Raw genomic sequence first — 14,340 nt, 5'->3', positions numbered from 1 at the left:
ACCTCTTGTGGAGTCGTCAATTGTATTACGACTCTGTTTCTCTGGCCGTTCAACACTGATGGCTTGAGTTTTTCTTTTTGGTTTGTGATGGTTAATGAAGGTTCTGTTTGCTCGCAACGTAGGTGGTGATGGGTCGGTCACAAAAGTTGTGAGGCATATGATATGTTATGGTTTTGTTGGATTTTTCAATGCGTTAGTTTGTGGTGTTTCATGGTGGTTTCCATGGTGGTGTTGACACTGAGTCTTTTGTGGTGATTTTTGGTGGTTTTTGTGGTGGTTGGTGTTTATTGTTGGTGGTGATGCTTGTGGTGGTTAGTGCTGGTTTGTTGGGAGGATTAATGGTGGTTTTTTTGGTGGCTAATGGTAGTTTTGGTGTGGTACTGATTTTTGTGGTGGTGCTTGTGGTGGCTAGTCGTGGTTATGTTTTTTGTGTATTTTCTTCTATGAGTTTGTTGTTGATGAGATTTTCATATACATGGGTGTTAGACGGCGTGGCTTGTTTAAGGTGCGACTTCATGGGTTGTTGATAGATTTGATGGTTATTTTTACGAAGGGGAGGAGTGATGGAGGTTGCTGCTGTTTTGTTTTGTAGCGGTTCTGTTACTACTTTGTTGCTACAGTGGTGTGTTTCTGGGCTGATAGGGTGCTGATAGCAACTGGTTTTGTGCTGGTTTTGCATCAGGCCTGTTGATTTTTTGTTTGGTAAGGGATTGAGGATGGGCTATGTTATCTTTAAGCCCAGTCTGTTTCTATTTTTTATGTTGTTAGTAATTTGGAGGTTTTTGTGTTTTCAACGGTTTGACACAAGATTTGTTTCTACTATTGTGCGGACGTTTGGACTTTGGTTTTTGGAGATGAATTTTAGGTATGGTGTTTAGTTTTTATTGGTTTCTAGGGCCCTAAGTGGAGGGTGTTTTTTGTTTGTTTGTAGAAGTTTGTATTTGATACATATGGGTCTCTGTGTGGGTGTGCCGCATATATACGACACACTTTTCCGTTGTGTGTTGCTTTTTAAGTCTCCTAGCCTAGCATTCCTTGTGCTTGCTAGGGTTCTTTGCGTTTTGAATAAATTTCATTTTAGCTTCTTCAAAAAAAAAAAAACAATTACCTTTGTGAAAAATGGATTTAAGGAATCGAAAACATTTGAAATGATTTTGCATCTCAACATGCTCGGAGAAACCACAATCTTATGACTTTATGATAAAAGCGAACTTTTTTTGTTGTTGATATTTTGTAAAACAATTGTAGATTATCGACTGTATCTATATCTATCCTATATGTTTACATATCGTTTTACTTAACTTTGTTGGATTTACAATGTTTTGGATGTCAGCATAGTTGAGATTTCAAAACATTTTATTATGGTAACTTGGGTTTCAACATAGTTGACATGTATCCTTAAAAAAAAAAAAAAAACATAGTTGAGATGTTATTATGGTAACTTGGGTTTCAACATAGTTGACATGTATCCTTAAAAAAAAAAACATAGTTGAGATGTCAACCACCAAAATTAATGCATGTTGCATTCATCGTTTTTATCAGAGAAAATAATTATGAAGTACTCCCTCCGGTCTCAAATATAAGAAAAGATTCATTTTTTAGGTTCATTGAGTAGTTAATGTATGTGGTCTACATTGTAAAGCAGATACATTATTTAAAAAAGGAATCTTTTTTTATATTTGAGACCGGAGGGAGTATTATTTAAAGGTCCCTTTCCTCAAACTTGACCTAAGACCCATAAAATGATAGGAACTGTCCTGATTTATTTTTTGAAAGAGAAACTGTCCTGATTTATTTATTTATATAATCTAAAATTATTAAATTTTACTTTGAATTTCAATACATATGTTTTTAAATTTTAATGTTTTTGAAAAAATACATCGTCAATGAAAAATCTGTTATAGAGTTACACGAAAATAGAGAATCAGTTTACAAGTTTCCTATGATTATGGTTTACACTAAATTTAAATTCAAAGTTGAAAAAGATTGAGTTGTCCGACAAAACAGTACTATAGTAGTTATATAATGGCATATATTTCTACCGTGTATGTTAATTTTATTTTATGTTTACTTAAATTAAAAATTTAGTTTATATTGTTCCTATTTTACTGGAATTGTTCCTATTATAACTAGCGGCGAATACATACACAATGTTACACTTATATTATACAAAAATATTATTTAAGATATGTTTTTTTTTTAAATTAAATTTTAATAATATATATTACTAAACATATCTTTAATTTAACCGATCCTAATTTATAGACCTAATTTTCGCTAGCTTTGTTTCTTTATATACTGATCTCTATATCACCGCCTCTCCAACAAAACAAAAACCCTCATTCTTCTCCTACCGTAAAAAAACCCTAATATTCCTATTATCGTACCTAATGAATATCAACAGAGGAGACACAAGCAAGGCTTGTGCATCCTGCAAATTCCAAAGAAGAAAGTGTTCAAAAGATTGTCTTCTAGCTCCTTATTTTCCTGCTGATAAACCACAAGTGTTCGGCAACGCTCATCGTTTGTTCGGTGTTTCCAACATATCGAAGATATTAAAGCAAGTTAAGGAAAAATATAGAGATGAAGCAATGAAATCAATTATTTTTGAGTCGGATATGCGTGCTCAATTCCCTGTTGGTGGATGTCTTGATGTTATTATGATGTATTATGGTATGATCAAACACTCTGAGCAAGAACTAAATTCTGTTAAATTCTTACTAGATTATTGTAAGGTAAATTACCCTTTGCAACAACAAAATCTTGAACCCTACTTATCAATTGATCATTCTTCCACTCCTTCTAGTAGCACTCGAGTTCCGAATTCTTATTATGACATCCCTCGTAATGTTACTATTAACCCAATTGATACCAAACAAGACTTTGAAACTAATTTTATGGATGCAGCAAGGGTTACACAATTGATTAGTGGTGTTAGCAATAGTGGTGGTGGCAATGCAATGGAAGAAAAATCTAACTTGATGGTAACACAAGGACTATTCCATTGTGAAGAATTATTGGATCTTAATGGTAGTACAAAATTTGATTTAAGGGAAAAGGAGAAAATATCAGATGCCGATAAAGGAGTAACTGAGGTACATATTTGTTCTTTTAATTTTAATTATTATTATTTTTGGGTAATTTTTTTTTTATTTTTATTTATGTTCTTATGTAAGTATATGTTATGAGCTTGTTGTTCTATGAGTAAATTTATTATAGAAATATGTCCTTCATTAATTACATATCTTTAATCAATATAGGTTTATAATTGTATTCAATATTCTGCGTTTGTTTCATGAGTAAATTTCTCACATGATAAGAAGGTTGAGGGTTTTATCCTCATTCCAAGTTATTTAAGTATTGTCGACTGTCCGCACAAACTAACACAAGGTTTGGTTTTCTGCCATGGAAATCTCCCAGACCTATACCTTTCAGCCGTGCACATTCTCTTCCATAATAAATTTTTTAGCAAAAATACACTTGTGATCTTTTAAGTTTAACCATTTTTTCAGATTGGCTCATGTCTCAAAACTTGTACATCTTGGTCCTTTCTTTTGAATTTCCTTTAACTCACGTGATCATTAAACGTTGCTGTGTTTTTTAACATTTTTAACCTAAAAAGGACTAAAAGAATCATCGCGAAAAAATAATGATTAAAAGATCAATCTGAAACAATTTTGGTGAGCTAGTCCATCAGACGTTTAACTCATGAAGTGTGTCGATCACTGGTCGTCTTTCTACCCTATTCTCCACAATCTAGTCTCACTTTAACAACCTCTAGTTTGCCTTAGGTTCCTTGTTACATCAAAACTAATCAAATTAGGGGCTGTAATCAAACTCAAATATATGAAGTACTTTGAATGTTATAAGCTTTTTTTCCTTAACACATTGTGTTTTTATTTTTTTATCTCATGAATTTCAAGTACATTTTCTTTGCTGCGTGAGAATATATAGTTTTTATAAGTTCTATACATGGAGATTATTTAGTTTTAGTGTATGTGCTTCTGTGTTGATGACTTTAATTTTCAATGCAGATCAAACAAATTGCTAAATGATCGGCTGATGAATGTCTTTGGAATGGAAACAAGTGGTTGATCTTTAAGTGAGCAAATCAATTGATTTGTAGTTTTTAACACTTAAAAATTTTGGTCTTTGCCTTGTGAATATAAGTTCTTTTATTCAATAGGAAAATGTTAGCAATTGAAATTGAAACTCCAGACCTCTTAATGTCTATGTTTTTATGATCAACTGATCAAGATTAGATTATTTTATTTCAGGATTCAAATAATCAAAGCATACTTTGATTCTTTCTTGGTGTCGTGTATTGTATATTATTATTATTATTATTATTATTATTATTATTATTATTATTATTATTATTATTATTATTATTATTATTATTATTATTATTATTATTATTATTATTATTATTATTATAATATATTTAAGGTGTTGCAGTTGGTTCTTCTTCTGCACCTCATTAACAAAAAAATAAATAAAAATACATGACAATTTAAAGTCATTGTATCTCTCAAAAAAAAGTTATAGAGTCATTGAAAGTCACTATATAGTTAGACTTAGGCTCTACTGTTTGGCAACGCCTAACTACTAGCTTGTAGCGATAACTTATACGAGATAATGTATAACATGTAAGTTTGTATGTCAAGAAAATGAGTGTTTAATAACGATTAGTCTCTCAAAAGTTTATAACTTTTTCCACTAACTTATTGTTATTTTTTGAGACTACTTCAAGAGGTATTTTTCGGACCCATAAACCTAATAGCTTAAGGTTTTAGTTTAAAGTGTGGTGTCCAACTAACTTTTATGATTGTTTCCGAATATGCTCATGACCCAACAATTCGTACATAGAATTTACTAAAGTCTCAAAGAATCTGATAATCGACAACCACACTTCATCTGCGTTTCTTCTTCCCAAGAGGAAAACACCACCAAACACCAAGAGGATGGCACCCAATTACAAACAAAAGTAAACCGGACACCCAACAAGAAAACCAAACTCTCCCCCCGTTTTAATTTTTTAATGTTTCTTCATCCCAATTTATGTTATGTTTAGTGAGGCTGAAATGCAATAAGAGATGAAAGGGTTCTTCGATTATTAAGAATGTGAAAAAGATGCAGATGATTTCATTAATTTGTAAATGGAAGGTACAAGTATATATACAATGTTATTTGTACTAGATTAATCTATGGTGTACTACATAAAACTAAGCTATTGTACTACACTATCTATAATGTATCACAATTGTTTGTATGGGAGAAAAGATGAGAATCAAATTTATTAAAAATGGAGATATGAAGGAGGAGGAGGATGATGAGGAGGATCGTAAAATCCTTTCTTTAATTTGAGTGAGTTAATTTTTTTTAACAAGTCAAACTAACTCATCGAAATTCACGTCGGAAAAAATCAAACTCAAGACCACCAGACCAACCCAAATATGTTTGAAAGTATTATTTAAACCGCATTTTATAAAAAGAAACAAATGGGTCCCCGTGAGCATAGCTCAGTTGGCAGGGACATGCATTGTTATATGCAGGGGCCTGGGTTCGAACCCCGGACACCCCACTTATTCACCTTGAAAAAGGTGAATTCTAACCACTAGACTAAAAAAAAAAACGGATGGATTACATGCTTTATAAACCAAAGCCAATTTAACTTATCATTACTGACCTAAAATTATTAATAACCATCAATTTCTCTCCGATGCATATTACCCGAGTACATAAAATATGAATTAAGATAGGAAAGTCAAGTTTGTAAGAATATACACAACGTTTATGTCCAAATTAATTTTTATTTTTTGAGTAAATGTCCATATCAAAAAAAAAAAATCCATTGTAATTGAAAACACATAAACAAGCATTTTTTTCTTGTTCTTAAAAAAAAAGCATTTTTATCTTGAGCGGTTCATATATGAAATATTTTTTTTAGGGAATATGAAATATATTTATATATATTTTTTACGAATTCCACTAGTCTTTCAAGAAAATGTATAATTCCTTGTATCTAAATAATACGAAAATAACAAGGTACGAAGTTTTTCCTTATGAATTTGGTCCATCCAAAAAAATAAAATTGTCAAAACAAAAATAGCAACACACTTCAATTTATCAATGTACTCTAAAAAATTTCATTAAATATTTTTTTAGACGCCATTTAAATATTAAATATTCTTTTTTTTTTTAGAGAAATATTAAATATTCTTTTTTTTTATCAATGTCAAAAGGGTGTAACCGAAAAAAAAAATCAATGTCAAAAGGGAGAACTCACTTTTTTTTTTTTGAAGGAAGGAAAACTCACTTTTTTAAACTCATTGGGAGACTGCTTTTGAATGAGGAAAGTGTGTATATCATTTTCACTTTAAAATAAATAAAATAAAATCTTGTCAATGAGACAACTAATCATTTTCACTTTCAAAAAAATAATTAATTAATTAATTAGGTTATGCATATCCACTTTTTTTGACCATATGTTCTTATCTAGTATAGCAATAAGCATGCTTATCGGCGAAGGAGGGAAAAGAATTTTTGAAACTCAATCCTAATTTATAGACCTAATTCATCAAAACAATTAGGGTTCTCAACCTAATTAGAAACCCTCCTCTTTTCCTTTATGGTTTTTTGAAAACGTATTCATTCTCTATCGTTTTTTTGAAAAACCACCTATTCATTCTCCCAATGAATATCATCAAACCAAACAAGGCTTGTGCAGCATGCAAATATCAAAGAAGAAAGTGCACTAGAGAGTGTGTTTTAGCTCCCTATTTTCCGGTCGATAAACCAAAGATGTTCGGCGATGCTCATCGTTTGTTTGGTGTTTCAAACATACAGAAGATACTAAACGAAATTAAGGATGGTGATCAAAGAGATGAAGCAATGAAATCAATTGTTATTGAGTCGAAAATTCGTGCAAATTTCCCAATTCATGGATGTCTTGGTGTTATTCATATGTATGCAGGTATGATAAATGACTCTTCTAAAGAGTTAAAACAATTAAAATGGCTATTAGCTTATTGTAAGCAAAACAACCATTTACAACAACAAAATGTTTATTCCTCCATACCTTCAACTAGTTTTCAAGTGTTTAACAATTATAGTGATGTTGGTAATTATTATCACAATAGTGAAAATAATATGATGATACCATCTTCTTCTTATGTTAGTGAAACCACCCCTCATGATGTTAATAATTCTCCAATTGATACAAACTTGAATATAAATTCTATGGATACAAGGGTTGCAAAATTGAGTGGTGATAGCAACCCTGGTGGGGACAATGTCAAATTAGAATTGGACAATAATGAAGATTTGGACGACTTTGATATACAAATTAGAACACTATTTGATTGGGAGGAAACAGAAGGATTTTTATAAACTGATGAATTACCTAGTTCGGATTTTAATATAGATGAATGGTCCAATACAATAAGATGAACTTGTGGGAAAGGATGCATCTGAATTCAACACAGGTATCAACTTGCTCTTTTAAATATTAGTTTTTTTATTTTTTTTGTTTACCTTTGTTATGATTATTATATAAATGGTACTTATATATCTAGGGTTGACAATTTTCATTTAAAAAGTATTGAAGAAAAAAAAAAACAAATTCAACACCACTTATAGAGCAATGATTCATATATATTGACAACAAAATTGTTGTATCCCAGGCTTTTACCTACGGAAAAATGACATTTAGTGAAGAGTTTTTCCGTAGGTATAAGTTATTTTTCTTTCTTTTTGTTGTCAAATGGCCCCTAAGTTTGATGTCCTATTCCAAGTTGTTGCACTTGCACGCCTTGTATATACCTATCTTTCATTGTATATCTTTTAATCAATGTATGTTACCTTTTATTACGACAAAATTAAGTATATTAGATAATAATGATAGAAGGACAAATAATACTTTAGCCATAGAGTTACACAATAAAGAGACTAAGAAAGAATACAACTAAGAGAGTTTGAAAATTACTTATAATACACACAAGACCCTTACATGTTACCTTATAATTAAGTATACGTATGTTATGTGTTTGTTGAATGAGTATTTGGGGGAGATTAATAAAAATAAACGACTTAGGTTCTAATTCGGCAGAGAGTGATACTTGTAATAATTATTTTTTAAGCAAGGTGTGTAGTAGGGTGCTACAAATGCACCAGCAAAAGAAAATTGGTACAAAAAAATCAACATAATAAGAGTTACAAGATCTAAGACCTTCAGCAAAGCAGCTAAGAATTAAAGCATCCTTGTTTCTGAAAATTCCCACACAAAAAGCAATGTTACTTGCAATAGGATATATATATCCGGTAGAAATAATCTATTAGGAAAAAGAAAAAAATGCAATATGTATGTGAATATATTGTTACTTTTGTAAGTTATATGTAAATCATCTTTTGTACGTGCATTATATTTTTACTCATATTAGTTTAAATATTATACATACTAAATTGATTGTAATTGGATAAACTTAAAAATCAAATTGATGGTAATTTTTTAAATATAGAAACTTAATTGATAGTAAATATTAAAATATAAGGATGAAATTGACATTTTAATAGAGTCGAGACCTCTTTTGAACTAATCATAATCTCACTGACTTGTTTGAGTGTCTCCTACAAAGTTAGAGATTAACTGGGTGGTTTACTCATTGCACAATATTTGGTCTACGAGAAAGACCTATATTCCTCACTTAGTTACATTTCTCGCATTTTATTTATTTATTTACACGTTTATGTTTATTGGTGTGAACTTTTATCTTTACCTTATTTTGGTGTGATACAAAGGTTGTAGTGTTTATATATATATATATATGGGGGCTGTTAACTTGCACCCACCTAAAAACACTAAGGTGCAAGTTAACAAGCTGCACCTACTAGTTATTTACCAAAACACTCATGTTTTCCTATTATAAACAAATATTATTTATGTTATTTACAAAAATGTCCTTTTAATTAAAATAAAGTTTAATAGAGACAAAATGGTGTTTTAGTAAAGTACAAGTAGGTGCAAGTTAACAAGCTGCACCTACTAGTTATTTACCAAAACACCCATGTTTTTCTATTATAAACAAATATTATTTATGCTATTTACAAAAATGTCATTTTAATTAAAATAAAGTTTAATAGAGACAAAATGGTGTTTTAGTAAAGTACAAGTAGGTGCAGCTTGTTAACTTGCACCTTAGTGTTTTTAGGTGGGTGCAAGTTAACAGCCCCCTATATATATATATATATATATATATATATATATATATATATATATATATATATATATATATATATATATATATATATAATGTGTAATATATTTGGTGACTTTAATTTACAGCATGGAATAAACCAGTGGCAGAATGATCAATTGAAGAACTCAATGCATGCATGTTTTGGATATGAAAACAAGCACTCTAATGATTTGTAGCTGTTGGCATATACTCCCTCCGTTCCTTAATGTAACCACCCATTTGATTTTATTTTTGTCCCTAAATGTAACCCCCTTTTCAAATTACTAGATGCATTTATTACTTTTTTCCTAAACATACCCCTAATTAATACTACTAACGTGTCTTGAATTATGAATAATCAAATTTAATACACATACAAACAAAGGACAATTTGGTAATATTAATACACAAAACAGACACATTAATTACACTGACAACTTTTCTTAAGAAATATGAAAAATGCAAAGGGGGGTTACATTAAGGGACGGAGGGAGTAAATCTGATCGATGTCCCCATTGTGAATATTTATTTAAATTTGATGTCCCATTGTGAATACTTCTTTAAATTCTTTGTCCCCATTGTAAATATAGTTTTCTGAACAATTGATTAACTAGTCAATCTTATTCTAATTCTATAGTGGCAACTTTATTTATGGATTTAACTAGTCAATCTTATTCTAATTCTTTAGTTGCAATTTCTTCTTTAATTATTTTGGTATATTTAGTAGTTTCTTTTTTATTGAATAGTGTATACTATGATATAAGAAATTACAAGAAAGCCATTGTTACATTGCAGAGAAAACATGATAAGTTAGAGTCGTTATAAGTTATGTAGTTTGATTTAGCTTCTATTTTGCAACCCGATACTCACTTATACTAAAATATTTTTAATCTCAACGATGACAGACGTCGTCACTTGGTAGTAGAGGTTAATACTAAATAGTTTAATTTAGGGTAATGTTAACCGGTGCCCCCGGGACACTAGTTATGGAATCAAATGTAATAAGTATTGCATTGGTACTTGTGCTGTCAACTTTTCAAAAGCATAAAAAGTGTTTTTTTTCATTTTAAAACTTCATTTTTTAGATTCCTTAACCAGTGCCCCGGGGGCACTAGTTAACATGACCCTTTAATTTAATGGTTAAGGCCATGATAGTCAAGATGACATTTTAGGCAGTTGAAGGGTGCTATCTTGAATTATTGGCAGCTGTTGCAGTCTTGTTACTGTGTCTTTCTATTTATCGTTAAGGGACTATGTTTCAGGTTGGGGTGGCTACTGTTTTTTGAATCATTGGTGTGGCTACTAGTGGGCATTAATTACAAGTATTGAAATAATTATTAAGTAATTACTTTTTTCATCCTATCTGTAAGCTTCCCGCCCTATTTTTTATTTTTTATTTTTCAAAATACTCTTTGCTCCGATTATAGAAGTCGAAACATATTTCGGTTTCTATAATCTGAATTATCCTAGAGTTCAGTAAATTGCTTGAAATTATTTGGTGTCTATGAAGATTCAACAAATTTTGATTATATAAAATAACTAGGTGAAGTAGAGCAATGTGAAGCATTTGAAACCAAAATAATTTAGATGCAGTCCGATCGAATCCTATAAAGACATAGACTGCAACTCTAACTAATGTTTGGTCTCAAAAGAGACGATATCAGTACCATCTAAGATAATTTATTCAAGAGATACAATATTTTATTATGTATGTTTGTATAATTTTGACTATAATTTTAAAAATTAATGCAAATTATTCGTAAATCATATAACAAAATTATTTCTAAACTCGGCGTATTTTGGTTTGTATGTATATAAAATAAAAATAAAATAACGATCATTTTCTTATTAATTATATTTATAGTGTTATATACTTGATCTAGTTTGTTACACTTTTTTAAGATAAAGAAAAAAACACCGGACATATACTCATATCATGTTTGTTGCACGATATATTTTGTGTGGTAACAAATAAAATATTGTGTTTGTTACATTTTTTTAATATTTGAATACACTCTCATCCTTTATCTTTTTAAAATGATAAGGAAAAAATCGAATATATATAATTTGTTACATTTTGTTGTTTTAATATTTGAATTTACTCTTATCTATTTGTTATGTGTTATTTGCACCAAAAGTTAAGGGTAATTTTAGGAGAAAAAACCAGCCCAAAAAAAATGGTTATTTTCTTTATATATAGTACAAATATATTCAAATTTGTTTAAGGATATAATTGGAAAGAGAAAAAAATCAGCCCAAAACATCATATTTGTTAGTTAACATTTGATATTGTTCACTTTATACTCTAAAGTAAATTGTTGACTTTAGAGGAGCCGAATTTTACTAGAAGGAAAAATATAGTTTATAAGATTACTATATAAAACCTCTCAACAACAAAAAAAAAAAAAAAAAAACACTTTCTTCAAAAAAAAAAAATACTAATACTTAACGCTCCCTTGAAAGCAAAAAAATTTAAGCTCTCCCGTAACAATAAAACAAAATAATATGCTTATCCATTTTTTTGTTTGACCAATTCTGCTTATCCTTATAATTAGGAGTGAATAAAGGTTTAAGTTGTTATTCTTCAAGGAAAAAAAGTTTAAGTTATTAAGAATCTTTCTTCCCTCGCTCTCAATTAGATCGAATTAAAAACTCTTTTTTGTCTCTTTTGAAATCCTATTTACTTTGGAGATGACGATCATGAAAACAAACAAGGCTTGTGCAGCATGCAAGTATCAAAGAAGGAAGTGTACAAGGGAATGTATGTTAGCTCCTTATTTTCCAGCAGATAGACCAAAAATGTTCGGCGACGCTCATCGTTTGTTTGGTGTTTCCAACATACAAAAGATACTAAACGAAATCAAGGACAAAGGTAAAAGAGATCAAGCTATGACATCAATTATTGTTGAGTCGAATATTCGTGCAAAATTTCCAGTAAATGGATGTCTTGATGTTATTAAGCTATATGAAGGTATGTTACTTGAGTCTTATGCAGAGTTAAATCTAACAAATAGGTTACTAGCTTTTTGTAAGCGAAACAACCATTCACAACAACAAAATCTTCATTCCTCTCTACCTTATACTAGTTCTCAATTTCCAAACAATTATGGTGATAATATGATGATAGCATCTTCTTCTTATATTAGTGACATCATCCCTCATGATGTTAATAATACTCTAATTGATACAAAGCCGAATATAAATCCTATGAATACAACTAGGGTTAGCAACAGTGGTGATGTCGATGTCATAAAAGAATTTGATGGCGATAAATTTGATAGTTTGGATGATGATGTTCTTTTCAACATAGATGACCTCATGGATGATGTTGACTTCAGAAGGTATCAATTGTTCTTTTCAATATATTTATTTTGTTTAACTTTGGTATTGTATAAAGTGCTATTTATATATCCTTTATTGCATATCTTTTAGTCAAATATAAGTTACCTTATAATTAAGTATATGTATGGTATGTGTTTGTTCAATGAGTATTTGAGGGAGATTAACTAAAAGAAAAGATTTGTGTTATTTGAACAACCATTTATATGACAATTTATGGGACAACTAGAAATTTACAAAGAAAAGTAGATAGTGTAATTTGGCATAAAGAGTTACTTCTAATAGGATTGCATTTGGATAATGCTAGCATAGGAGAAGAAACTTTAGATAACCATTGGACGTTAACGGCCGTGTTGATAGGTTTAGAGATGATATCCGGTTTGACATTTAACTTTTCAAAAAGCTTTTTTTTTTTATTTTGTATGAAAACTTTTCAAAATGTTGTTTGGTGGGGAACGTCCCAATATATTTTATATATGGTGATGGTTTTTTATTTCTAAGATTGTAGTGAAGGTTCAATTCTGTTTAAATATTTAGGGTTACCGGTTGGGGCTAATCCAAGAAAATTGTCTACATTGGATCACTTTAATAGGATTGAATTCTTGGGAGAAAAAGTATATTAGTCTTGGTGGGTAAATAGTTTTATCGACTTTAGTGCTAAATGGAATCCCCATTTTTTGTCTCTCTTTTAGGAAGATGTCGATCAAGGTGTGGCGTAAGATAGTGTGTATTCAAAGAGAATTTATTTGGAGAGGGGTAAGAGGCAGTGCAAAAATTTGTTGGGAGACGTGGAGAACGATTTGTCAACCGAAAAGCAATGGGGAATTAGGAGTGAGAGATGTTAGATTGGTTAATTTGAGCCTTTTTTGACAAAGTGGAGACGGGAGTTGATCCAAACGGAGTCCTCGTTTTGGAAGGTGGTGTTGATGGCGTATATGGGGAATATATTACAAGTTTGGTCGATTAGGGAAGTGTTTCTTGGCCTATATATGCTTCAATTTGGTGGAAAGGATTTAGCTTTTTCGGAAAATGTGGTTGGTGCAAATTGATTCATATGTGAGGTGATGAAAAAGGTTGGAAATGGAGGAAGAATAAAGTTTTGGAACGATAGTTTGGTAGGTAGGGTTCCCCTTTATGATCATTGCATTCAGCTTATACATTTAATTCTCTATTTCAACAAAAAAAAATGCAGTGGAAAGAATCTATTAGGGAAAAAAATGTTCAATATTCATGTTAATATAATTTTTTATTCTTTTGTTAGTTGTATGTAAATTATCTTTTATATCTGCATCTCTATTGAATTTTATTATATTTTAATCGAAGTTACCTCATGAGTATATGATGCATTGCTCAATATTTGTTACACGCCTATATCCCTCCACTTTTCTTACATTTCTTGCATTTTTCTATTTACATTTTTTATAGGTTTGAACTTTTATCTCCTGCTCAATTTTTGGTTAATGTGAAATAAAGGCTGTAATGATATATATAGTATTTTTTTTTTTTGTTTTGAAATAATGATATATATAGTATGTGATGCGTAATATATTTAATTTGGTGAATTTAATTTGCAGTTTTGAATCAAACCTATAGCAGGATGATCAGCTGAAGAATTCAATGCAAGCATGACTTTAAAGTGAGCAAATCAACTGATCTGAAGCTTTTGGCATTTAAATCTGATATGTCCCGTTGTGAATACTTATTTAAATTCAATGTTCCCTGTATATAATTTTCTGAACAATGGATCAAGATGATCATGTGGATA

General features: G+C 30.3%; 3 protein-coding genes across 3 annotated transcripts; all 3 read left to right on the top strand.

The window, feature by feature from the left end:
- The first annotated feature begins 2,344 nt into the window (after positions 1 to 2,344).
- Positions 2,345 to 4,307, top strand: LOC146912363 (LOB domain-containing protein 7-like). The gene is made up of 2 exons (XM_085718880.1): positions 2,345 to 3,095; positions 4,035 to 4,307. Exons 1-2 carry the CDS (start codon positions 2,391 to 2,393, stop codon positions 4,053 to 4,055), a joined length of 726 nt encoding a protein of 241 aa, XP_085575006.1. The 5' UTR covers positions 2,345 to 2,390; the 3' UTR covers positions 4,056 to 4,307.
- A 2,389-nt stretch (positions 4,308 to 6,696) lies between these two features.
- Positions 6,697 to 7,392, top strand: LOC146912362 (uncharacterized). Its single transcript, XM_085720715.1, has one exon. It carries the CDS (start codon positions 6,697 to 6,699, stop codon positions 7,390 to 7,392), a length of 696 nt encoding a protein of 231 aa, XP_085576841.1.
- Positions 7,393 to 11,927: 4,535 nt separating this feature from the next.
- Positions 11,928 to 14,046, top strand: LOC146912361 (LOB domain-containing protein 7-like). The gene is made up of 2 exons (XM_085720714.1): positions 11,928 to 12,577; positions 14,001 to 14,046. The coding sequence occupies exons 1-2, from the start codon at positions 11,928 to 11,930 to the stop codon at positions 14,044 to 14,046; spliced, it is 696 nt and encodes a 231-aa protein (XP_085576840.1).
- Positions 14,047 to 14,340: the final 294 nt, after the last annotated feature.

This window comes from Medicago sativa, chromosome 6, assembly GCF_051527215.1.
Source record: "Medicago sativa cultivar Bolivia chromosome 6, Bolivia_mono, whole genome shotgun sequence".
NCBI lineage: Eukaryota > Viridiplantae > Streptophyta > Magnoliopsida > Fabales > Fabaceae > Medicago > Medicago sativa.
Note: the sequence above shows the minus strand (reverse complement) of the source record. Positions and strands in the feature narration are given on the sequence as shown.

Coding starts and splice junctions, on each gene's coding strand:
- LOC146912361 (XM_085720714.1), top strand. CDS start 11,928: ATGACGATCATGAAAACAAACAAGGCTTGTGCAGCATGCAAGTATCAA. Junction 12,578..14,000: donor GATGATGTTGACTTCAGAAG/GTATCAATTGTT, acceptor CATTTTTTATAG/GTTTGAACTTTTATCTCCTG.
- LOC146912362 (XM_085720715.1), top strand. CDS start 6,697: ATGAATATCATCAAACCAAACAAGGCTTGTGCAGCATGCAAATATCAA.
- LOC146912363 (XM_085718880.1), top strand. CDS start 2,391: ATGAATATCAACAGAGGAGACACAAGCAAGGCTTGTGCATCCTGCAAA. Junction 3,096..4,034: donor CCGATAAAGGAGTAACTGAG/GTACATATTTGT, acceptor TTTTCAATGCAG/ATCAAACAAATTGCTAAATG.